Raw genomic sequence first — 24,531 nt, 5'->3', positions numbered from 1 at the left:
CGGAAGTCCCGCCCCGCAGGTTCCAAAGCGGAAATATCTGCGCTGTCGGCTGAGCCCCGCCCCCGCAGGAAGCAGCGCCTGCTGGGTAATGTAGTTCACGCGCCGCCAAACCTGCAGGAAGTGGACCGATAATAGGGCGGGGCTGGGCGCAGCCGTTCGCTCCCGCCAGTTACCGCATAGTCCTTACCTGGTAACCGTTACCGCGAGACAGCTGTGGGGACTGTTAGCTTCAGACCTAGGTAGGGCGGTTAGAGGTCCCGCTGGGCCAACCGGCCAGGTGCTGGTCCTCTGGTGGAGAGTGTGGCAGAGGGTGGCTTTCTCCCGGGGACCTTCCAGGTCTCACGGCTGCAGGTGAGCTGGGGTCACTGTTGGGGGGAGGCTGGGGCCGTGTCCTACTGAGCTCCAGAGCCCCTGCCACCCTGGCCCACTGGTGGGACCTAGGTCTTGAGGCAACGGGGAACCTCTCTGCCATCTCTGCCTCCATGACCTGGTGGCAGCAGCAGTGTGCATGGGTCGCAGTCCGCAGGACCTGGGACGCACGTGCACTCCACTCCCGTTGGGGCATCAGAGGAGCCTGAGGGCTAGTTGGGTCCTGGGCACCTGGTTCCCTCAATGATGACATCTGCAGGGTCTGGGGACCTGACCTTGAGGGCACTGCCAGCTAAAACCTGCCTCTTTTTGCCAAACCTGGGCACTGGCAGGAGGACCCAGATTGAGCACTGGATGAATGTTCCCTGACAGGATTATGGGCCCAAGCAGGAACTCTCCTCTCATCAGCCAGGACCTAGACCTTGGAGGGTGAAAGTTGTGCCCTGGGCTCTTGCCCTTTCTCCTTATAACAGAGAATAACATTCATTTGCACTAGGCTTATAGAAACATCATTTGACCATGACTTGATCTCAAGAACAAGTGATCTGAAGCCAAAATTTGCAACAACCGTCAGGTTGGTTTATTAGTTTCACACTCCCAAAGCAGTCCTCCTCATCCTCCAGTCAAGCCACCTTGGCTTTCCCCTTTTATACTTCTAGTCTTCTCCTTTTTAGGCATCAGTGAACTAAAATGGACTGGAATGGACAAATTTAATTCAGATGACCGTTATATCTACTACTGTGGGCAAGAAGCCCTTAGAAGAAATGGAGTATCTCTTATAGTCAACAAAAGAGTCTGAAATGAAATACTTGGGTGAAATCTCAAAAATGAAAGAATGATCTTGGTTTGTTTTCAAGGCAAACCAATATCCCAGAATCCAAGTCTATGCCCCAACCACTAATGCCAAAGAAGCTGAAGTTGAACGGTTCTATGAAGGCCTACCTACAACACCTAGAACTAACACCAAAAAAAATATGTCCTTTTCATCATAGGGAACTGGAATGCAAAAGTAGGACGTCAAGAGATACTTGGAGTAACAGGCAAGTTTTGCCTTGGAGTACAAAATGAAGCAGGGCAAGGCTAACAGTTTTCCCAAAGAACGCACCAGTCATAGCAAACACCCTCATCCAACAACACAAGAGAAGACTCTACACATGGATATCACCAGATGGTCAATACTGAAATCAGATTGATTATATTCTTTGCAGCCATAGATGGAGAGGCTCTATACAGTCAGCAAAGACAAGACTGGAAGCTGACTGTGGCTCAGATCAAGAGCCCTTTGTTGCCAAATTCAGAGTTAAATTGAAGAAAGTAGGGAAAACCACTAGGCCATTCACATATGACCTAAGTCAGATCCCTTACCATTATACAGTAGAAGTGACAAATAGATTCAAGGAATTAGATCTGATAGAGTGCCTGAAGAACTAGGGCGGGAGGTTTGTAACACTGTACAGGACGTAGTGATCAAAACCATCCCCAAGAAAAAGAAATGCAAAAAGGCAAAATGATTGCCTGAGGCGGACTTACAAATAGCTGAGAAAAGAAGGTAAGCTGAAGGCAAAGGAGAAAAGGAAAGATATACCCATTTGAATGCAGAATTCTAAAGAATAGCAAGGAGAGATAAGAAAGACTTCCTAAGTGAATAATGCAAAGAAATAGAGGCAAACAACAGAATGGGAAGACTAGAGATCTCTTCAAGAAAATTAGAGATACCAAGGGAACATTTCATGCAAAGAAGGGCACAACGAAGAACATAAACAGTATGAACCTAACAGAAGCAGAAGATATTAAGGAGAGGTGGCAAGAATACACAGAAGAACTATACCAAAAAAAAGGTCTTAATGACCCAGATAACCACGATGGTGTGATCACTCACCTAGAGCCAGACATCCTGGAGTGCGAAGTCAAGTGGGCCTTGGGAAGCATCACTACGAACAAAACTGGTGGAGGTGAAGGAATTCCAGTTAAGTTCAGTTCAGTCACTCAGTCATGTCCGACTCTTTGCAACCCCAAGGACCGCAGCACGCCAGGCTTTCCTGTCCATCACCAACTCCCGGAGTTTACTTAAACTCACATCCTTTGAGTCAGTGATGCCATCCAGCCATCTCATCCTCTGTTATTCCCTTCTCCTCCCACCTTCAATCTTTCCCAGCATCAGGGTCTTTTCAAAGTTGAACTATTTCAAATCCTAAAAGATGGTGCTGTGAAAGTGCTGCACTCAATATGCCAGCAAATTTGGAAAACTCCGCAGTGGCCAAAGGACTGGAACTTCAGTCTTCAGACACAGACTTCAACACTATGTGAAGTGAGAACTCCCAGATGTTCAAGCTGGATTTAATAAAGGCAGAGGAACCAGAGATTAAATTGCCAACATCTGTTGGATCATAGAAAAAGCAAGAGTATTCCAGAAAAAACATGTACTTCTGCTTCACTATGCTAAAGCCTTTGACCATGTGGATCACAAAAAACTGCGGAAAATTCTTAAAAGATGGGAATACCAGACCATCTTACCTGCCTCTTGAGAAACCTGTATGAAGGTGAAGAAGCAACAGACATGGAACATCAGACTGGTTCCAGATTGGGAAAGGAGTACATCAAGGCTGTATATTGTCTCCGCCTCCCCCCCCCCCCTCCATTATTTAATTTATATACAGAGTACATGATGTGAAATGCCAGGCTGGATGAAGCACGAGCTGGAATCAAGATTGACAGGAGAAATATCAATAACCTTAGATATGTAAATGACACCACTCTATGGCAGAAAGCAAAGGGGGAACTGAAGAGCCTCTTGATGAAAGTGAAAGAATAGAGTGAAAAAGCTGGCTTGAAACTCAACATTCAAAAAACTAAGATCATGGCCTCTGGTCCCATCAATTCACGGCAAATAGATGAGGTAACAATGGAAGGACTGATGTTGAAGCTGAAACTCCAATACTTTGGCCACCTGATGCAAAGAGCTGACTCATTTGAAAAGACCCTGATGCTGGGAAAGATTGAAGTCAGGAGGAGAAGGGGATGACAGAGGATGAGATGGTTGGATGGCATCACTGACTCAATGAACGTGAGTTTGGGTAAACTCCAGGAGTTGGAGATGGACGGGGAGGCCTGGCATGCTGCTCCTGGGGTCACAGAGTCAGACATGACCGAACAACTGAACTGAACTGAATAATGGAAACAGTGACAGACTTTATTTTTGGGAGGCTCCAAAATCACTGCAGTTGGTGACAGCAGCCATGAAATTAAACGACACTTGCTCCTTGGAGCAAAGGTTGAGCAATAACAACTTCTCCTTTTGGTTATGTCCTGTACAAAGTAGGGCTTGTACCCACCACGAATCTATGAAAGGGAATACAAATGGGCATACGCTCAAGGCTGATTAACAATTGTAATTTACATAACAGCAGGCTATGTTGTTTATATCTCCCCATAATTCTACCTATGTTAATTAGGTGTAGACTAGTCATAAACCCTTTATCAGCTCCTAACTGCCTAACTGCCCAAGGTTACTTGGAGAAGCTCCTGTGGTCATTTTGTATCCACAGTGTGCCTAGGGCACATGTGTAGTAGTTGAAGTCTCTGCAGTTATTTTGTAGCATATATGTGAGTTCTCCTGGGTATGTCTGGGATGAAGTTTAGAGATCAGCTTGCATCCCTTTCAGGCAGGCCTCCCCTCAACGCTCATGTCTAACTTTCTACCCAATACAACTAACCACCCTCCCTGACTTTTCAGTTTTTCTTAAAACTTTTAGGGAGTTTGGGGTTTGGGGCATGAGACATCCATTTCCTTACCTGTCTCTGCAGTGAACCTTTCACTGCTCCAAAACCCTACATTTTGGTAAAATTTGGCCTCACTGTTGGTGGGCCACACGGACTTGCATTGAGTAACAGCACTGCAGATATTGTGTAGGAGGAGAAATCATAGTGAGAAACTCTGCCAGACTCTCTAAAGACCATCCTTATTGTAGATGGGCTTGTATTTCAATGTCCCTGCGCAGCTGGTGCTCCAGTATTTCATTCTCTTGAAGGACTTAAAGAGGATCTTGAGGGCCATAAGAAAGTGGTTTCCTTAGAGTAAACCAATTATATGTTACCAAGTTTCCTTTGCCAGTGCTATGCCCAATATAAAAAACCTGGTGATGAAGCAAAGACTGAGTTCTGAATGTAGGTGATGACATAGTCAAGAATCCCAAAAAACAAAAGCAAATCAAAAAACACATCTTGGCACCTGGCAAAGGAGTTTTATCATCAAAGGAGTACCAGCTTTGACATCCCACGAAGCGGAGTTGTTTTTATCTTTATCTCAAAAATGGACAGTCGTTACTTCTGGTCAGTGTATTCTTTTCTTTAACAACTAATGCAGATATGCAGTGCATATTTGACAAGCCACAAACAGGCTGTTTTGATTAGCCTAAAGTTCAAGTTAAATTTTTGTATAAGCCAGAATGACTTTCCCATAACTTCAGTCAGTTCAGTTCAGTTGCTCAGTTGTGTCCCTTTGCGACTCCTTGGACTGCAGCATGCCAGGCTTCCCTGTCCATCCCATACCTTAGTGAATGAAAATTTCTCTGGTCACTTTTCTCTTCAGATATTTTTATGATACCTAAAATGAATACATCTGTGTATACAGAGTGAGAAATATTTCTGTAATAGGGGTAGGGCAGGCCCTAGCTAAAGCAGTCCCACTAAGCCATTGGTTTCAGGGGTGCAGTGAACCCCTCCACCTCTTCTGTATAAAAGTAGCCTGAGTCCAGACTGAGGGAAGATTTTTTTTTTTTGAGATGCCAGCCTGCCATCTTCTAGGTCTGCTAGCTTTCTGAATAAAGTCATCATTCCTTGTTCCAACAATGTCTTCATTGTCTTCCAGTTTATTGGCCTGTAATACAGTGAGCAGAGCAAGCTTGGGCCCCATAACATATCTTATAAAAAAGTGTTAATCCCTGGGTTAGACACAAAAACTAATTGTAATGGCAGGACAAATATTTTCTAAAGTAACCAGAGACACCAGAGTTGTCCACCTGTTCGGTAGCACCCCAAATCCCTACTGCACTTTCAGGTCATGGTGGCCATGTCTGGAGTCTCTGTTGCTCTTGTTTCTGACTAAATCCTGAGGCCCACAGAAGCAATCCTAGCGCTTCACAATCCGGGTGTACATTTGATAACAACATACTATATATTAGCTTCCCACTATAGAGGTCTGATTTGTGTTAGCATCTGGTGTGTTCATTTGATTTTTCTGATGAGCATTCTCCATGTTGCTCAGTCGTGCCTGACTTTTTTGTGACCCCATGGACTGCACCATGCCAGGCTTTCCTGTCCATCACCAATTCCCAGAGCTTGCTCAAACCCATGTCCATTGAGTCGGTGGTGCCATCCAACCATCTCATCCTCTGTCATCCCATTCTCCTCCCGCCTTCAATCTTTCCCAGCATTAGGGTCTTTTCCAGTGAGTCAGATCTTCACATCAGGTGGCCAAAGGATTGGAGTTTCAGCTTCAGCATCAGTCCTTCCAATGAATATTCAGGACTGATTTCCTGTACTCCAAAATCACTGCAGATGATGACTGCAGCCATGAAATTAAAAGACGCCTGCTCCTTGGAAGGGAAGTTATGACAAACCTAGACAGCATATTAAAAAGCAGAGATATTACTTTGCCAACGAAGGTCCGTCTAGACAAGGCTATGGTTTTTCCAGTAGTCATGTATGGATGTGAGAGTTGGACTGTAAAGAAAGCTTATCACCAAAGAATTGATGCTTTTGAACTGTGGTGTTGGAGGAGACTCTTGAGAGTCCCTTGGACTGCAAGGAGATCCAACCAGTCCATCCTAAAGGAGATCAGTCCTGGGTGTTCATTGGAAGGACTGATGTTGAAGCTGAAACTCCGGTGCTTTGGCCACTTGATGTGAAGAGCTCGGGTGAAAAGCTGAGAGCTCATTGGAAAAGACCCTGATACTGGGAATGATTGAGGGCAGGAGGAGAAGGGGATGACAGAGGGTGATATGGTTGGATGGCATCACCGACTCAATGACATGAATTTGGGTAAACTCCGGGAGTTGGTGATGGACAGGGAGGCCTGGCATGCTGCAGTCCATAGGGCTGTGAAGAGTCGGGCACTGAGCGACTGAACTGAACTGGTTGGATCTCCTTGCAGTCCAAGGGTCTCCCAAGAGTCTTCTCCAACACCACAGTTTAAAAGCATCAATTCTTCGGCGCTCAGCTTTCTTTTTTTTAAATTTTATTTATTATTTTTTATTAGTTAGAGGCTAATTACTTCACAACATTTCAGTGGGTCTTGTCATACATTGATATGAATCAGCCATAGATTTACACGTAATCCCCATCCCGATCCCCCCTCCCACCTCCCTCTCCACCCGATTTCTCTGGGTCTTCCCAGTGCACCAGGCCCGAGCACTTGTCTCACGCATCCCACCTGGGCTGGTGATCTGTTTCACCATAGATAGTATACATGCTGTTCTTTTGAAACATCCCACCCTCACCTTCTCCCACAGAGTTCAAAAGTCTGTTCTGTATTTCTGTGTCTCTTTTTCTGTTTTGCATATAGGGTTATCGTTACCATCTTTCTAAATTCCATATATATGTGTTAGTATGCTGTAATATTCTTTATCTTTCTGGCTTACTTCACTCTGTATAATGGGCTCCAGTTTCATCCATCTCATTAGGACTGATTCAAATGAATTCTTTTTAACGGCTGAGTAATATTCCATGATGTATGTGTACCACAGCTTCCTTATCCATTCGTCTGCTGATGGGCATCTAGGTTGCTTCCATGTCCTGGCTATTATAAACAGTGCTGCGTCAGCTTTCTTTATAGTTCAATTCTCACATCCATACATGACTACTGAACGTTTCTGTGTTGCGTTATGGAATACACTCCCTGGAAATATAGGAGTGCCTCCTTTAAGAGGATGCAACGCTTTGCCTAATCCTCAAACTGAAAGAAACCTTTTCTACGCGGTGTTAGCTAGGTAGCTCCACTTGTGACCTGGAGGTGGCGCCAATGCCCCACTTGATCGTTGGTGCTGTGGGAACTACATTACCCAGGAGCCTCGGCAGCTCTGGGCCAATGAAGCCCCAAGAAAGAGGAGTTTCTGTTCACAGGGACGATGCCTGGGCGGGACTTCCTATTCTCGTTTTGGGCGGACATATTGTTTGCTTTCGGATTAGTCCGACAGGTCCGGCTCCAGAAGGCTACGTCACACACGAGGTGACGCGAAGCGGAAAACGTGAGCGGCGTTGTTGCTCTAAAGAGAGGCGGACTTGAGGATTGGTAGTGGCAGTGCTCGGGTGACCCGGCCGCCGGAGCCCGGGACCTTGCACCTGTCGCTCTGTAGCTACTCGTCTTCCCCAGTCCTCGGGTGCCGATGGCGGCCGCCGTGCTGACGGACCCGGCGCAGGTGGGTGCTGCGCCCCCGAGTCCTCCCTCGACCTTCGTCTCTGAATCCTGAAGCCTCCAAAGAAGGAAGCCTCAGAGCCCCAACTCTGGGGCCTGTGTCCCGACTGTGGGGGCGCTCTTGGGAGGACATTCCTGACAGCCCGCGTGATGGGATGACAGGACGTTACAGAAGGTGGGGCCGGAATGTGCAGAGCATTTGGGAAACCTGGAGTCTTGAGTCTTTGGTGTCTGAAAAGATCAGAGGGTCTGAGCAGCTGTGCCTTCCTTCTGAAGGTGATGGGAGCACGGAAGGTTCTAAACAAAGAGACCACCAAAGATGGTTTAAAATGTAGACTGTCCGGGTGTGAACAGACTTGACATGAGAGTGAGGACAGTGGAGCCCAGCAATGTTGAGGGATAGTGCAAGGCCACGCAGTTGTTAGATGGCCCTGAGGACTGCGGCACACAGGGCGGACTGTCAGCCCCAGGTCCTTGTGGCAGAGCAGCAGCAGGAGAGAGGCCTGAGGCTCTCTTGGGGCTCTTTTGTGGTTGCTTCTCTCTCACAGTCTCCCTGTACCTACAGGTTCTCCGACCTCAGAAGTAATTATGGGGTTTATACCGGTGAGACAGGATGTCCAGTCTCTTGTCGATTCCAGCTTCACCCTCACCCATCAGGGTTCCAGGATTGTGATGTCATAGAACACTTTACCTCATACTCTCCCAGCTCTTGAGTCCGAAGACCCTTGAGAAACACCAAGTTAAGAGTTTTCTCAGTCCAGTCCAGGGGTTATATGGCAGGGCTCTGACTCCTGGTGACCATTGGAATAAGGTGTGGCAGTTTTTTCAGGCACAGGAACCAGCATACCTGATGGTGAGATTGAATTGGGATTTTTTTTTTTTTTTTTAAATAACTACAGATCCTTACCAAGTCTGGTAGCAGGAGTCAGGCCTGAAATGGCCAACTGAGCAGCTAGGCCTCTGTTCTGAGGGTGCTGTAGCCATGGCAGATGTGGAGCGGAGGAGGGAGGTGATCTGATCTGATCTCGGTTTTCACAGCTCCCCTGTAGATTCCAGTTTGATCCCTGGGTTCGGAAGATCCCTTGGAGAAGGAAATGGCAATCCACTCCAGTGTTTTTGCTTGGGAAATCCCATGGACAGAGGAGCCTGGCAGGCTACAATCCATGCGGTCGTAAAGAGTTGGGCACACTTTAGTGACTATACAGCAACAACGACAATTCTGAATTTCAAGTGGAGAACAGGCTGTGTGGTGAGGGTTGAGGACACTAGGATTGAGGTGAGGAGAAAGACTGGGGAGAAGACTGCTTCTGTATTCCAGGCAAGTTGTGATAATGGTTGGGGCAGAGGGGTCACTGTGTAGATGGAAGCATTTGGGTCAGATTTTCTGTGTAGGAAAGAGATAGCCCCAAGGTGTTAGGCAATATCAGTCAGAAGGGTAGAAACTCCATCAGCTGAGGTGGGCAAGTTAGTGGTAGAAGTAACTCTGCCTATGGGTATCAGTAGTTTATTTGTGGCCATGTGGAGAGTCTGAGATGTGCCAGAGAACCCTTGGGGTATCCAGTGAGCTGCTGGACACAGGGCTGAAGTTATATGGAGGGGTTCAGGAGAAAGACATCCAAAAAGTAGAAGATGGCATGTATATAGGTTGACAAGAGAGAAACTACAGCAACAGAACGGTACCCTCCTGCCACATCCAGCACAGCTGATGAGAAAGACCTGATACAGCAAGCATGTAAGGAAAAAACAGACACATATAATTTGGCAAGTGGGGAGTCAGGGGACCCTCCTGCTCTCCATGACAGGAAGACAAAATGGCTCCTTTCAGCCCACACTTTTATTGGCAGAAATCACATGAGATCATTAGAGAAAAGCTATACTGGGGAGTTTGATCAGCGCACCGTAAAGGGGGAGTAAAGTTATGGCTCTGCTGTTGGTTAGGAACATCTTGGTTTGTTTCCATGGGGATGGACTCGGGCAGGCAGTGAAGCAGAGCAGAGAGCACTTCCCACCCTAAGAATGTCCGTTTGGCATGCTTACTAGGACAGTCAGGAGGGCGCAGTTTGCCGCACCCTGGAGTCGTGGGGCAGGTGCTGGTCTCTGCGCCAGGCCGCAACACCCTCCTGCTGTCTCCCGGGAATGGTTGCCTGGTAACGGATACTCAGTAACGGGTGCCTGCAAATGGCTGCACGCCAGCTCCGCACCTATATTATGCTTCGATTTCCTCAAGGTTTGGTGGCATGTGAACTACATTACCCAGCAGGCTCTGCTCTCTGTGTGGCAGTTAATGAGGTAGGAAGGTGATGGTGGAGGCCAACAACTGGGTAAGGGGCCAGAGCTGTGAGAGAGTGATCCAGAAGAGCAATGTGCATGTGGAAAAGGAGTGTGAATTGATGGCCCTTGGGCCCTGGTTTGGGGGACTTAAGGAAAAAAAGATGAGCCTAACTTTGGTTGCCTGGTAATCATGATTTTAGCAGCTTTCAAAGAACTGGCTGGAAGGAGGTGGGTGGGAGTGCTGTGCCCCATGCCAGGCCCAGAGTTTAGACAGGTCTTTCTGCGCCAACTGCCTGTTGTTGCTGTGGGTGGACACAGTGATCAACGGGACCCTGAGGAGAGAGCAGACATACATGGCACCTGGTGCTGGTGTTTCCTCTGAGTTGAGGAGCTGGGTGAGTAGGAATGGTCAGGGGAGTTCTGTGGGGCAGATGGGATCCTTGGGAAGGAGACTGCTCACAGGCTGCTCTCTCCATTGTGGCAGGGAAATGTGACCTTTGAGGATGTGTTCGTGTCCTTCTCCCAGGAGGAGTGGGGGCTCCTTGATGAGGCTCAGAGGCTCCTGTACCGCGAAGTGATGCTGGAGAACTTTGCACTGATGGCCTCACTGGGTAAGGCCCTCTTGTCCCCTGCAGTGCCTGGACTGGGCTCTCCCCCTTCCCTGTTTCCTGGATCAGAACCACAGGCAGTACTACCACCTGCCCTGGAGTAGATGCCCTGGGTGCCAGGTGTGAACTGTGGGCTCTAGCACCTCCGGTTTCTGAGTAGTCCCACTACCTGCTGCCCTGAAGGCTTGCATGGAGGAGTGCAGGCATGACGTGTCTAGTTGTTACCCAGTGGATCATGTCCGATTTGTCCTCTCCCTGACTGGGTGCCTCTGTCCAGATCCATGGCACTCTTGTGCCCCAGGTTGTGCCCCCTTCCTCTAGCTGACATTTCTCATAGCCTACCTGTATCAGGAATCCCAAGGACCCAGTACAATCACTACTTGTTGAGACCACTAGGTTATTCCTGCAATACAATACTTCAGAGTTATTTTCATGATATTTAGGTTTCTTCTCTGAGGGGTTGGTCACCCACACCTGTGCTGGCCATTTACCTGTCCTGTCTTTTCCTTAGGATACACATCTTCTGTGTCCCATGGGGTTTCCCCACAGGAGCTGGGCAGGGAGCCCTGGGTCTCTGACCAGGCTGACACGACTCCAGCCCTGACCAGAGAGGCTCAGAGTGCAGGTGCCGCTGGTGAGTGGGAGCTGGGGAAGGTGTGATGTCGGGCTGAGTTCTGGCCACTCTCCAGCCTCTTGTGGCCACTGCCCACACTTCACTCCTGTCTTTACTGCCCTGTTTGCACACACCATTTCTGCTGTGACCTTTGGCAGTTCCTCACCTCTGCCCACATCTCAGCTGTTCCTCTCTGCTGCTGCCTCTGTTCTGCTCTCCAACACTGGCTTATATGCTCTGTGTGTCATGAGAGGTGCACATACTTCAAATAATTGTTTAATACCAGCTATTCTGTTCATTTGTGGCTGTTTAGCAAGCACACTGTTCTTCTGCACGTCTCCCCAGCTGCCAAGGCCTTCCTACAAGGCATTTGTGGATAATTTCATTGGGGACCCTGGCTCTTTCTGGGCTGTTCCTCAGATCTGTGTCCTCTCCTCATCAAGGCCGCTTCCAGCCTGTGACCTTTAGATGCCAAAGACTGTGGAGCAGCCCTTTACTCAACTTGCACCCTGGCCTTTTGTCCTGATGGCAGACCTCAGTCTTAGTTTTGATAAACACACATTTGTAATAACTGCCCCTTTCCCACCAGTGTCACTGTGTACTTTACCAGCATTTGTCTGCTTTCAGGTTGTTGGCATGGAATGGAGGAGGCTGAGATCCGTTTTGAGCAGAGCATTTCTGTAAAAAGAGTGTCTCAGGGCATGATTCCTAAGACGATTCCATCTTCCCAGAAGGCCCACCCCTGTGAGACATGTGGCCCGATCTTGAGAGATGTTCTCCACATGGCTAAGCATCAGGAAACATATCCTGGGCAGAAACCATACCTGTGTGTGGCGTGTGGGAAACAGCTGTGGTTCAGTGCAAACTTCACCCTCCACAGTCAGCACAATGGAGAGAGACCCCGCAGAAGGGATATGCACAGGGCCCTTCTTGTGAGCAGCTGCCCTGTCCAGTTGTCGGAGACACCGTTTACCATGGGGGAGGGTTGTGAGGATTTCCCAACCAGCTCAAGCGTGTTTCAGCACCATTACCCTCTTAGCAAGTGGAAGCCACAAAGTGACACCCAGTGTGCAGAGGTGTTTCACAGTGGACAAAAGCATTATGAGTGCAGCGAATGTGGGAAGGCCTTCAGCCGCAAAGACTCACTTGTTCAGCACCAGAGAGTCCACACTGGAGAGAGGCCTTACAAGTGCAGCGAATGTGGGAAAACCTTTAGCCGCAAACCCATTCTCGCGCAGCACCAGAGGATCCACACTGGAGAGATGCCTTACGAGTGTGGCATATGTGGGAAAGTTTTTAATCATAGCTCTAATCTCATTGTACACCAGAGAGTCCACACTGGAGCACGGCCTTACAAGTGCAGCGAATGTGGGAAAGCCTACAGTCACAAATCCACACTTGTTCAGCATGAGAGTATCCACACTGGAGAAAGGCCTTATGAGTGCAGCGAATGTGGGAAATACTTTGGCCACAAATACAGACTCATTAAACACTGGAGTGTTCATACTGGGGCACGGCCATATGAGTGCATTGCATGTGGGAAGTTTTTCAGCCAAAGCTCCGATCTTATTGCCCACCAGAGAGTTCACAATGGTGAGAAGCCGTATGTGTGCAGTGAGTGTGGAAAAGCCTTTAGCCACAAACATGTGCTTATCCAGCACCTTAGAATCCACACTGGAGAAAGGCCGTATAAATGCAGTGAGTGTGGGAAAGCCTTTAGGCAAAGGGCTTCCCTCATCAGACATTGGAAGGTTCACGCTGGAGAAAGGTCTTAGGAGAGCAGGGAATACTCCGTCTTATTCAACATAGTGGGTGACACCAGAGAGAGGCTCCGAGAGGAGCCTTCGTGAGTAGCCATAAGCTGGAAGATGAGCCTCTTGTTTGAACTCCCACCCTGAGGAGATTCTTCTGTGTGCCAGCTCTGTGGGAAGCGTTCTGGGGCAGTATTGCACTTTGTAACATGCCTTGGCCACTGTGAAAGGCCTCTGCATGCTTGCCAGAAGTGTGTCATTGCCAGCGTCTGAAAGAAGCCATACATCTGTGCAACAGCAGGGCCCCACACTGTGCGTATGTCACCCCAGATGCTTTGATGGGCAAGATCTCTTCTCTTCCTGTCTTCCCTAGAGGGCACCATCGGTAGTCTGACCCTATTGATGATCCTCATTCCTTCCTGCTCCCTACTGGTGGAAGCATGGGTGTGACCCAGTTTGGGTCAGAAGAATGCAAGCTTGGTTCTGCTGGTTGCCCACAGAGATGTCCATTTTTCAGACTGTGTTGTTCTCTTGTGACCCCTGTGATGAGTTTGACCAGCCCCCGAGTCACCTGACCTGGAAACTGTCTGCCTCATATTGTTCTGGTTTTGCAACACATGCCTTAGTTTCGAAGCTATCTTTACTCCTGGGAATTTTGTTCACTCTGTGGGTTGAGTTGAGAACAGAATTGGGCTTGCCAGCCTGCAAGAATGAACAACTTGTGCGAGAGCGCCAACTATTGAGTCTCAGTGGTATTTGCAGAATGGTGAAGAAAGAACAGCTCTTATTCTAGTTTCAGCCTAATTTACATCGCTGCTCAAGGCCTCCTGGGAAAGAATACCAGGCTTTGCAGGCTAATTGTGTGTCCTGTATGCTGAGATGATTTGTGTGACCAAGGTCTTCTTGAGCAAGTTGTCAAGGTCTTGACAACCTCTGATGTATGTGGGAGCAGCATGAATTGGATCCCTTGTTCCCAGGGAATGTTTCAGAATTTGATTCCCTGGGACCTGCCGGCATCCCTGACATCTATTATTTGGTAAGCTATTATTTGGTAGGCAGATGTCACTGTCACCTACAAGGACCAGTTAGGAATCATAATTGATACAGAGACACTGATTAATAGGAAGTTGGGAGACCATAGCCAATTACAGGGAATGTAACTCTTTTAAAGGTGTATCCACAAACCTGTCCATCACTGTGACTTTGGTATGAGGGTTTATGGAAATTCTCAGGACTCTCATATTTGTGTCTCATGATCTTACGGCGATGGTTACTGTCTAAAATACAATGAAAATATTCTGCAATTACACATATCTACAGTGTATAATTTGATGTTTTTATGTGTGTGTGACCTCATGGATTATAGTCTTCCAGGCTTCTGCCCTCCTATCCATGGGATTTTCTAGGCCAGAATACTGGAGTGGGTTGTGATTTCCTTCTCCAGGGGATCTTCATGACCCAGGGATCAAATCCCTGAACGCCTGTTGGATTCTTTACCACTGAGTTTTGATACATGTTTGCACCTTTGAAACCAAGTTTCCTGATTCCTTTTGTATTATCTCTTCCCTTCACCCTTGCTAGGCAACCACTCATCTTGCTTTCTGTCACTATAGATTTGCTTTCATTTCTTAGAAGTTTAAATGTGTGTGAGTATAAAATAACTTAAAATGTATTTTTATGTTTCTGGCCTTTTAAACTCTGCATAATTATTTTGTGATTTATCAATGTTCCGTGTATCAGTTCATTCTTTTTCATCCATACTTTTGCTTAAAGTATTCCACTTTAGAGAAATAGTTCCAAAGCAAGTGACCCAGGAGAGAACTCACAAAGACAAAGCTACAGTTTCTGTTATGACCTTAACCTGGAAGTGATGTGCCACCGTTTCTGACTTATTCTATGGATAACACAGACTAATCCTGGTACACAGTGCAAGGGGACTCACAACAGTGAGAATGCAACGTGGTAGGTATTTGTGGGAGCATTTCTTGGATACTGGTGACTACAATCATAGTTGTTTTTCTTTTTTTACCTTTGTGTATAGCCTTTTAATGAGGAATTATATTGACTGATTTCAGAAGTTAAACCAACCTTGCATTTCTGAGGTAAACCCCATTTGATCATGATGCACTACTCTGCATGGTTCAATTTTATACGCTGGTTTTCTTTCTTTTTTGTTGTTGTTGAAGATTTTTGTATCTATGCTCATGAGAGCTGTTAGTCTCTCTCTCTCTGTCTCTCTTTTTTTTTTTGGTTCTGATATTTTTAATTCTTGTGTTTGGTTGCTATCAGTGTAATTTTGGGTTTACAGAATAAGTTGGTTTACTATCTCCTGCTCTTTAATTTTCTGGACAAGTTTGTGAAGAATTGACAGTATTTCTTTCTTGTTTGATAGAATTCACCAGTAAAGTATGTAGGCCTGGAGTCTATTTTGTGGAAAAGTTTCTAACTGTAAAATTCCATAGTAAACCTGTGTTATGCTTAGTCACTCAGTTGTGTCCACCTCTCCTTCTATAGACCACCAGGTTCCTCTGTCCATGGGATTCTGCAGGCAAGAATACTGGAGTGTGTTGCCATTTCCTGCTCCAGAGGATCTTCCCAACCCAGGGATTGAACTTGCCTCTTAGCAGTGTAGTGAAGTTGCTCAGTCATGTCTGACTCTTTGCTACCCGGCTCCTCTGTCCATGGGATTTTCCAGGCAAGAGTACTGGAGTGGGTTGCCATTTTCTTCTCCAGGGGATCTTGCCTCTGTTGCGTCTCCCGACTTGGCAGGCAGATTGCTTACCACTAGCGCCACCTGGGAAGCCATAGTGGACCTAGATTTATAGAATTTACCCTCTCCCCCCCACCCCCCAACACACCTATACACACTGAGTTTTGGTAGTTTGTATCTTTCTCGTGAAGTTTTTTATTTAAGTACTCAAAATTTTTCAAGCTATTCTCTTATTATTTTAGTACCTGTAGAATCTGTAGTGGTGCTTCCTCTCTTATTTTTATACTGATAATGTCTGTATTTTTTTTTCTTTATAGTGATTTATCAGCTTTATTGATCTTCTTGACTTCACTGATTTTTCCGTTTTGTTTTCCCTCATTTTGACTTTACTGTTACCTTTTTCTTTTATTATCTTTCATTTCTCTTCTGCTACTTTTTAGCATAGAAGCTGAGTTCCTTCATTTGAAACCTTTGGGTTTTTTGCTAATATAGGTGCTGAATACTAAGAATCACTGTAACAACTGCTTTAGTTACCTCCCACAAAACTTAATATGTTGTATTTTCATTTAAATTATTTTAAACCTTTTCCAGTTTTGTTTTAAATTTCTTCTGACACACGGTTCTTTTAGAAGTATGTTATTTGGGCCTTTCTTTTTGGAAATTGATTTCTAATTTAATTCATTATAGTCAAAGTATACACATTACGACTTGAATTATTTACATTTATAGGTATTTGCTTTATGGCCCAGAATATGGGTTATCCTGTGTTTCACGTGAACTTGAAATAAATGTACATTGTTTTCTTGTTTGGTGGAGAGTCTCTACAAATGTCATCTCAAGTTAATGTAACTAATAATGTCTAAGTTTTCTGTATCCTTACTGATGGGATGGGCACTGCTCTGTCAGTTATTTGAGTGGGGTTGTTGACTCTCTGACTCTAAAAGTGGATTTTCCTATTTTTCTGTTTAGTTCTATCATGTTTTCTTTGTGCTGTTTATTTTTATTCTATTTTTGTTTTTTTATTTGCTTTGTGTCTTTTTATTAGGTGGATAAACATTTCCTATTGTTATGTCCAATTAATGAGTAGACCTCTTTGGCATTAAGAAAAGGCCCTCTTGGGACTTCCCTGGTGGTCCAGTGGTTAAGACTCTGTATAAATACCGTGTGCTAGCTGATGGCGCCACTGGAGCATTAGACTCTGTACTCCCAATGTAGGGGCCTGGGTTCAGTCCCTGGTCAGGGAACTAGATCCCCCACGCCACAACTAAAGCCTGGGGTCCTCTTTATCTGTAGTGATATTCTTTTACCTAAAATCCACCTTGTCACACACTGTTAACATTGTGTAGTTTTGATTCAGTACTCATTTTGCCTTTTTGAGTGAGTGAAAGTCGCTCAGTCATGCCCGACTCTTTGTGACCCCCATGGACTATACAGTCCATGGAATTCTCCAGGCCAGAATACTGGAGTGGGTAGCCATTCCCTTCTCCAGGGGATCTTCCCAACCCAGGGATTGAACCCAGCTCTTCCGCATTGCAGGCAAATTCTTTACCAGCTGAGCCACAAGGGAAGTCCTTTGCCTTTTCGGGTACTGAAAATATCTGCTTTTCAGTAGATATTCTTTATATATTTTTAAGGTTTTTTTAATGTGGACTGTTTTCTGAAAATCTTTTTTAATTTGTTACAATATTGTTTCTGGTTTTTTGTTGTTTTTTTTTTTTTTTAAACCATGAGGCATGTGGGATCTTAGCTCCCTGACTGGGGATCAAACCTGCACCCCCTTCATTGGAGGGCGAAGTCTTAACCACTGGACTACCAGGGAAGTCCCAGAGATAGTCTCAATATTTTACATGTTTAAGTTCCTTAGAAAGATTATGATCTTTTGGGATCTTGATTCCAAACATTTTTAGGTGGAATTATCACAACATTCATTTTAAGGCTATTTTCTCAGCCTCTGCTGAGACACAAGTCATTCTGTATTTTCTGCCTTATGCTTCCTAAGCTTTCTGACTTAAACTGGTTGGAACGGTGCTATTCTGTTCTCTACATTAGCCTTGGAAATTATTTCATTGAATCCTTTTGGATGTTTCTTACCCAACCTCTGGTCCTTCCCTACCTATACGTACAGATTTGTACTGAGCTGAATACTTGAAGATGACCCTCTGTGTGTGTCTCTCTTGTCCTGTGCTTATTGGACTCCAAACACCTTAGCAGGCCCAGATTGTAAGTTCTTTCTCATATCAGGATGATTTGGGGGGTCTCCCTGGTCTCAGCATTTTTGTATTAGGGCCTGGGAACTTCCTTTCATGGAAACCTGAGATGGCCACAGGGCTCATATTTATTTGCTCTCTCTCATAGGTCACTGGTATTTTTTCCAGTATATTAAGAATCAATTTCATGTACTTTATTTTCTTTTTTTCAAGAAAATCTATGAATCCTCCTAAAACAGATACTTTGAATAAACTGGTAGAATTGATAACACCTTCAATTACATCAGAAAAAAAAGAGAAATTGCATGTTTATAAATGTAAGCAAGGAAAGAAGGTATAGCACTAGATATCTTTGAGACATAATGGATAATGTGTGATTATTTTATCTTTTGACTGCGCCATGTGGCATGTGGGATCTTAGTTCCCTAAGAGCAAAACCAGGTAATTAAATATATCAGTGTGTGAGTGTAGATGCAAAAAAAAAAAAAAAAAAAAATCCTTAAAATTTTAGAGAATTAAATATGTGTGTGTATTTATATATGACATATTTTGAATTGTTAAGCCAGTTTTACATACCTGATGATGATTATAACCTAGTGAGATTGATCATGAATATAAGGTTGGTTTAGGGGCTTCCCCGGTGGCTCAGCTGTAAAGAATCCGCCTGCAATGTAGGGAACACAGGTTTGATCCCTGGGTCATGAAGATCCCCTGGAGGAGGGCATGGCAACCATTATTCTTGCCTGGAGAATCCCATGGACAGAGGAGCCTGGCAGGCTACCGTCCATGGGGTGGCAAAGAGTCAGACCTGACTGAAGCGACTTGGCATGCACGCACACAAGGTTGGCTTAACAATTGAACATATATTAATTTAATCCATATTAACTAGAAGATGTGGTATAATGAATATATCTGGTCTTTGTCCCAGGTTCCTGTCACAGAGCTTGAGAAATCATGAAATTCCTGGTGTGATAGGAGTCTTTCTGGTGATAATGGAGTGACTCTTGATAAGCCCCTAGAAAGTTTCAGGATGAGCACTGGTTACCAGAAAGACCAATTGTATGATTAAAAGTTTGAAACTGACAGACCTGTTGGGAGAGAAAAGGGTCTAGATGTTTTGTTCTGGCATGTGACCATGATCTAATCAGTTGTGTCTCTGTAATCAAATTCCGATCCAAACACTGGATGGACAACAAGACTGGATGGGGTTTCTGGTTGGTAAACACACTGATGTGCAGGAGAGTGGTATGTCTGTACTCCCCAGAGACAGGTCGTGGAAACTTCACACCTGGGACCTGCTCATACCTTGCCCTTGCATTCGTTCCATTGGCTGTTCCTGAGCTGTATTCTTGATAACAAAACTGGAATTATAGGTATAGCACTCTTAGTCCTCTGAGCCATTCTAGCCAATTCTTGAACCTGAGGGGATCATGAGAACTCCTGAAATTATAGCCAGCTGGCCAGAAGTGCAGTTGGGCAATGTGGCTTGAAACTCCTTTCTGAAGAGAGGAGGACTTTCTTGTGGAGGACTGAACCCTTAAAGCTGTGGAGACCGACCCAAACTGGGTAGTTGGTGTCAGAAAATTGATGTCAGAACCAATTTCCTTAACCTAACCTAATGCTAACCTGGTAGCACTGGAAACCGAAAGCTGACATTACACTGAATAGGGAAAGTTTGCATGCTTTCCCCTGATACCAGGAATAAGGAGGAATGTCCACTCTGACAGCTTCTATGTAATGTTGCACTGAGAGTCTGTTCTGGTGACATAAGAAAATTAAAGAGAATAAGTGATGTGCAAATTGTAAAGGAAGAACCAAAGTTGCTGTTATTCACAGATGACATGCTTATCTATTTAGAAAACCCTTTACTGTATATTTTAAAAAAAGATCTAATTGACTAGTCAGGGTTCCAGGATAAAAAGTCAATATACAATAAATGTTTGGAAATTGAAAAGCTATACTGCTTACTGTAGCATCAATATATGAAATATATAGGAATGTATGTAACAAAATACACTCAACAACTACAAAGCAAATTCACAAAACTTCACTGAGACATAACCATGTTTCTGAACCTAAGGACTTAATATTTTAATTTATTCTCCTGTAATTGTGCTGTTGCTTCACACAGCTATCAAATTCCCAGTGACTTTTGTAGAAATTGACAAAAAGATTCTAAAATTCATATGAAAGTTCAAAAAACTAACATACTCAAATTTTGGAAAGAACACAAATTTTAGAGGTTTTAGTTTGATTTTAAGAATCAATTACAGAATTACTATAGAGCTTTACTAACAAAAGTATAATATTGTCGAAAGGATAGACAAAATATATGGAGTACAGAAACAGACCCACACCTGTACTGTCTATTTTCAGTAAAATTGCCAATGTATTTTAAGACTAAAACAATGTTTTCAACAAAATGCTCTAAGATAATATCCATGTGAAAAATAAAGTAACAGAAACCCTCAACATCTCATCATTTAGTAATTAATCTGAAATTCTTAACCTTGAATGTCTGAAACACAAACTATACATCTCATAGGAGATATGGATGAGGAGCACTCATTGAGCATGGGTTAAACAAAGACTTTTTTTTTTAACCAGACATAAAAACCAAAACCCAAATAAAATAATAAATTGAGACTTACTCAAAATTAAAAATCTTTGCTATTAAAAAGACCCATTTGAAGGGAATGCCCTCGTGGTCCAGTGGGTAAGATTCAGTGTTTTCACTGCAGTGGCCTGGGTTCAATCCCTGATTGGGGAACTAAGATCCTACAAGCCACACGGTGGGGCCAGAAAAAGGAAAGAAGAAAGTTTAAAGTATAAACCGAACTTCATCTGATTAATAACAGGTGTCCAGAATTTTAAAATAACCTTTACAAGAATAAGGAAAACGAATTTTTTAAAAATAACTTTTTTGAATACATGTTTCACCAAAGAAGGTAACGTGAATATGGGACTTCCCTGGTGACCCAGTGGTTCAGTTCACATGCTCAGTCGTGTCCGATTCTTTGCGACCCCATGGCCTGCAGCACGCCAGTCTTCCCTGTCCTTCACTATCTCCCAGAGCTTGCTCAAACTCATGTCCATTGAGTCAGTGATGCCATCCAACCATCTCATCCTCTGTCATCCCCTTCTCCCACCTTCAGTCTTTGCCAGCATCAGGGTATTTTCCAGTGAGTTGGTTCTTTGCATCAGGTGGCCAAAGTATTGGAATTTCAGCCTCAGCGTCAGTCCTTCCAATGAATATTCAGGACTGATTTCCTTTAGGATTGACTGGTGTGATCTCCTTGCTGTCCAAGGAACTCTCAAGAGTCTTCTCCAACACCACAATTCAAAAGCATCAATTCTTCAGCACTCAGCTTTCTTTATAGTCCAGTCCAGTGGTTAAAACTCCCCAATTCCAATGCAGGGGGTAAGGGTTCGACCTCTGGTTGGGGAACTAAGATCCCAAATGCTGCACAGTGCAACAACAACAAAAAGTAATAAGTATGTGAAAACATAATATCATTAATCACTAAGAAAAGTGCAAATTATTCACAAGACACCAAAACATACTTCAGTGCAATAGAACTCCCATACATTACTGGTGGAATGAAAAATGTTAAAACCCACTTTAAAAAACTCGCAATTTCTATAAAATGACAGATGTACTTATCATGTGATACAGCCATGTAATCTGTAGGTATATTGCCAAGAGGAAGTAAAAAAAACTGTGTCCACAGAAATGCTTGTAATTTACTGTTCACAGCAATAGCAGCTTTTTTTTATTAGAGCCAATAGCTAGGAAAAAGAGATTCTGCAAATGCGCATGCATAAATCACTTGGTAATAGTACTAGTTTGCTAGGCCTGTCATCATAAAATACCACAAACTGGATGGCCTAAACAATAGATACATATCCTCTCATAGTTCTGGAGGCCAGAAGTCCAAGATCAAGATGCTGTTAGGTGCCCCTGCGGCCTCCTTGGTTTGCAGACGGCCGCTGTCTTGTATCCTTCCTCCGGAGACCTCTGCAGGGAATAGGCTCAGCTGCAGTGCAGGAGGCCAGTGGGGCAGGCAGGAACTCCTTTGACTGTTTTCCTTTATTTCTTCATTTTTTCACTTCTCTGATTAATCTTATTTTTTGGCTAAGGTTTTTGCACAGACAAAATGCAGGTAGAGGACATGGGGCTGGTGGAGGAAGGACCACAGGACACTGCTCTGTTTCACAATCCTTGAGTGTAGACCATCATCTTTCCTAAACCATCGTATTGTGTTCAGGGCTCATTTTCCCAGGGACTTTCTCCCTCTGGGGAGTTTATCTATGGTCCCACGTGTCCTATCTGCATTTCTAGTGATCCACTTTTTTTTTTTTTTTAATGGAAGGGATGAGACTGCTTTTTATTTTTATTTTTTGTCTGTGCTAGGTCTTTGTTGCTGCGTGGGCTTTTTTCTGGTTGTGGCAAACGGGCGACACTCTAGTTGTGGTGTGTGGGCTTCTCACTGTGGTGGCTTCTCCTATTGCAGAGTATGGGCTCTAGAACACGCGGGTTTCAGTAGTTAGAGCACGTGGGCTTACTAGTTGCAGTTCCCGGGGTTTAGACACAAGCTCAATAGTTGTGGTGTTCAGCATGTGGGATCTTCCTGGACCAGAGATCAAACCTGGGTCTACTGCATTGGCAGGCAGGTTCTTCACCACTGAACCATGAAGGAAGCCCTCCAGTGGCATGTCTTGATCTTTGGCTTGTCCCAGATGGGAGTCCCCTGAGGCTCGCTGAATCTAGGATGAGACATCTTCAAACAAGGCCAGATGAGAAGGCAAGGTGGTCTCAGGCTTTGTGTTGTCCCCTGAATATACAATATACAAAAAACTTCTATGTGATGGCAACATAGAAGAAAAATCTTACTAGAGAAAGGGCTTTTGAGTGCACCAAATATCAGAAAACCTCCATTAGAAAGTCCCATCTCATTTATCACCAGAGAATCCACATTGCAGACAGAGTGAGTGCTGTGGGGAACTCTTTAGATATAACCACATTAAACAGAATCCACAGTGGTAAAGACTATATGAAAGGGTCTGTGCTACTGTATGGTACAGGGAACTATATTAAATGTCTTATGCAAAAGCTTTGTGTGGATCACAATTAACTGTGGAAAATTCTGAAAGAGATGAGAATACCAGACCATCTGACCTGCCTCTTGAGAAACCTGTATACAGGTCAGGAAGCAACAGTTAGAACTGGACATGAAACAACAGACTGGTTCCAAATAGGAAAAGGGGTACATCAAGGCTGTATATTGTCACCCTGCTTATTTAACTTATATGCAGAGAACATCATGAGAAATGCTGGACTGGAGGAAGCACAAGGGAGAATCAAGATTGCCAGGAGAAATATCAATAACCTCAGATATGCAGATGACACCACCCTTATGGCAGAAAGTAAAGAGGAACTAAAGGCTCTTGATGAAGGTGAAAGAGGAGAGTGAAAAATTTGGCTTAAAGCTCAACATTCAGAAAACTAAGATCATTGCATCTGGTCCCATCACTTCATGGCAAATAGATGGGGAAACAGTGGAAACAGTGGCTGACTTTATTTTTCTGGGCTCCAAAATCACTGCAGATGGTGATTGCAGCCATGAAATTAAAAGACACTTGCTCCTTGGAAGGGAAGTTATGACCAACCTAGACAGCATATTAAAAAGCAGAGACAATACTTTGCCAACAAAGGTCCGTCTTGTCAAGGCTATGGTTTTTCCAGTGGTCATGTATGGATGTGAGAGTTGGACTATAAAGAAAGCTGAGCACCGAAGAATGGATGCTTTTGAACTGTGGTGTTGGAGAAGACTCTTGAGAGTCCCTTGGACTTCAAGGAGATCCAGCCAGTACATCCTAAAGAGATCAGTCCTGGGTGTTCATTGGAGGGACTGATGCTGAAGCTGAAACGCCAGTACTTTGGCCACCTGATGCGGAGAGCTGACTCATTGGAAAAGACCCTGATACTGGGAAAGATTGAGGGCAGGAGGAGAAGGGGACGACAGATGATGAGATGGTTGGATGGCATCACTGACACAATGGACATGAGTTTGGGTGGACTCTGGGAGTTGGTGATGGACAGAGAGGCCTGGCATGCTGTGGTTCATGGGGTCACAAAGAGTTGGACATGACTGAGCGACTGAACTTAACTGAACTGAATGACATAGAAGGAAAAAAAAATATATATGGAATCGCTTTGCTGTACACCTGAAACATTGTAAATCAATTATAATTTTTTAAGAAAAAAAGACGTTATGAGTTCAGAGGTTATGGTAAATTAGGTACAACAACAAACTCCTAGATTGCTGGGAGAAATACCAACAATCTCAGATACGCAGATGATACCAGTTTAATGGCAAAAAGTGAAGAGAAACTAAGAAACCTCTAGATGAGGGTGAAAGAGGAGAGTGAAAAAGCTGGCTTAAAACTCAACATTCAAAAAACTATGATCACGGCATCTGGTCCCATCACTTGATGGCAAATAGAAGGGGAAAAAGTGGAAGCAGTGACAAGTTTTATTTTCTTAGACTCCAAAATCACTGAGGATGGTGACTGTAGCCATGAAATTAA

General features: G+C 44.5%; 1 protein-coding gene across 3 annotated transcripts; it reads left to right on the top strand.

Moving 5' to 3' along the window:
* The first annotated feature begins 7,531 nt into the window (after nucleotides 1-7,531).
* On the top strand, nucleotides 7,532-14,330 carry LOC122692648 (zinc finger protein 772-like). 3 transcript variants are annotated; one of them, XM_043900427.1, is made up of 6 exons: nucleotides 7,532-7,784; nucleotides 8,346-8,633; nucleotides 10,252-10,446; nucleotides 10,536-10,662; nucleotides 11,171-11,293; nucleotides 11,900-14,330. In XM_043900427.1, the coding sequence occupies exons 2-6, from the start codon at nucleotides 8,631-8,633 to the stop codon at nucleotides 13,045-13,047; spliced, it is 1,596 nt and encodes a 531-aa protein (XP_043756362.1). In that variant the 5' UTR covers nucleotides 7,532-7,784; nucleotides 8,346-8,630; the 3' UTR covers nucleotides 13,048-14,330. The 3 variants fall into 3 exon arrangements, with proteins under 3 accessions (XP_043756362.1, XP_043756361.1, XP_043756363.1); XM_043900426.1 differs by lacking the exon at nucleotides 8,346-8,633; XM_043900428.1 differs by lacking the exons at nucleotides 8,346-8,633; nucleotides 10,252-10,446.
* The last annotated feature ends 10,201 nt before the right edge of the window (nucleotides 14,331-24,531 follow it).

Source organism: Cervus elaphus, chromosome 4 (assembly GCF_910594005.1).
Source record: "Cervus elaphus chromosome 4, mCerEla1.1, whole genome shotgun sequence".
NCBI classification, from domain to species: Eukaryota; Metazoa; Chordata; class Mammalia; order Artiodactyla; family Cervidae; genus Cervus; species Cervus elaphus.
Note: the sequence above shows the minus strand (reverse complement) of the source record. Positions and strands in the feature narration are given on the sequence as shown.

Coding starts and splice junctions, on each gene's coding strand:
- LOC122692648 (XM_043900426.1), top strand. CDS start 7,752: ATGGCGGCCGCCGTGCTGACGGACCCGGCGCAG. Junction 7,785..10,251: donor TGCTGACGGACCCGGCGCAG/GTGGGTGCTGCG, acceptor TCATGATTTTAG/CAGCTTTCAAAGAACTGGCT. Junction 10,663..11,170: donor TGCACTGATGGCCTCACTGG/GTAAGGCCCTCT, acceptor TCTTTTCCTTAG/GATACACATCTTCTGTGTCC.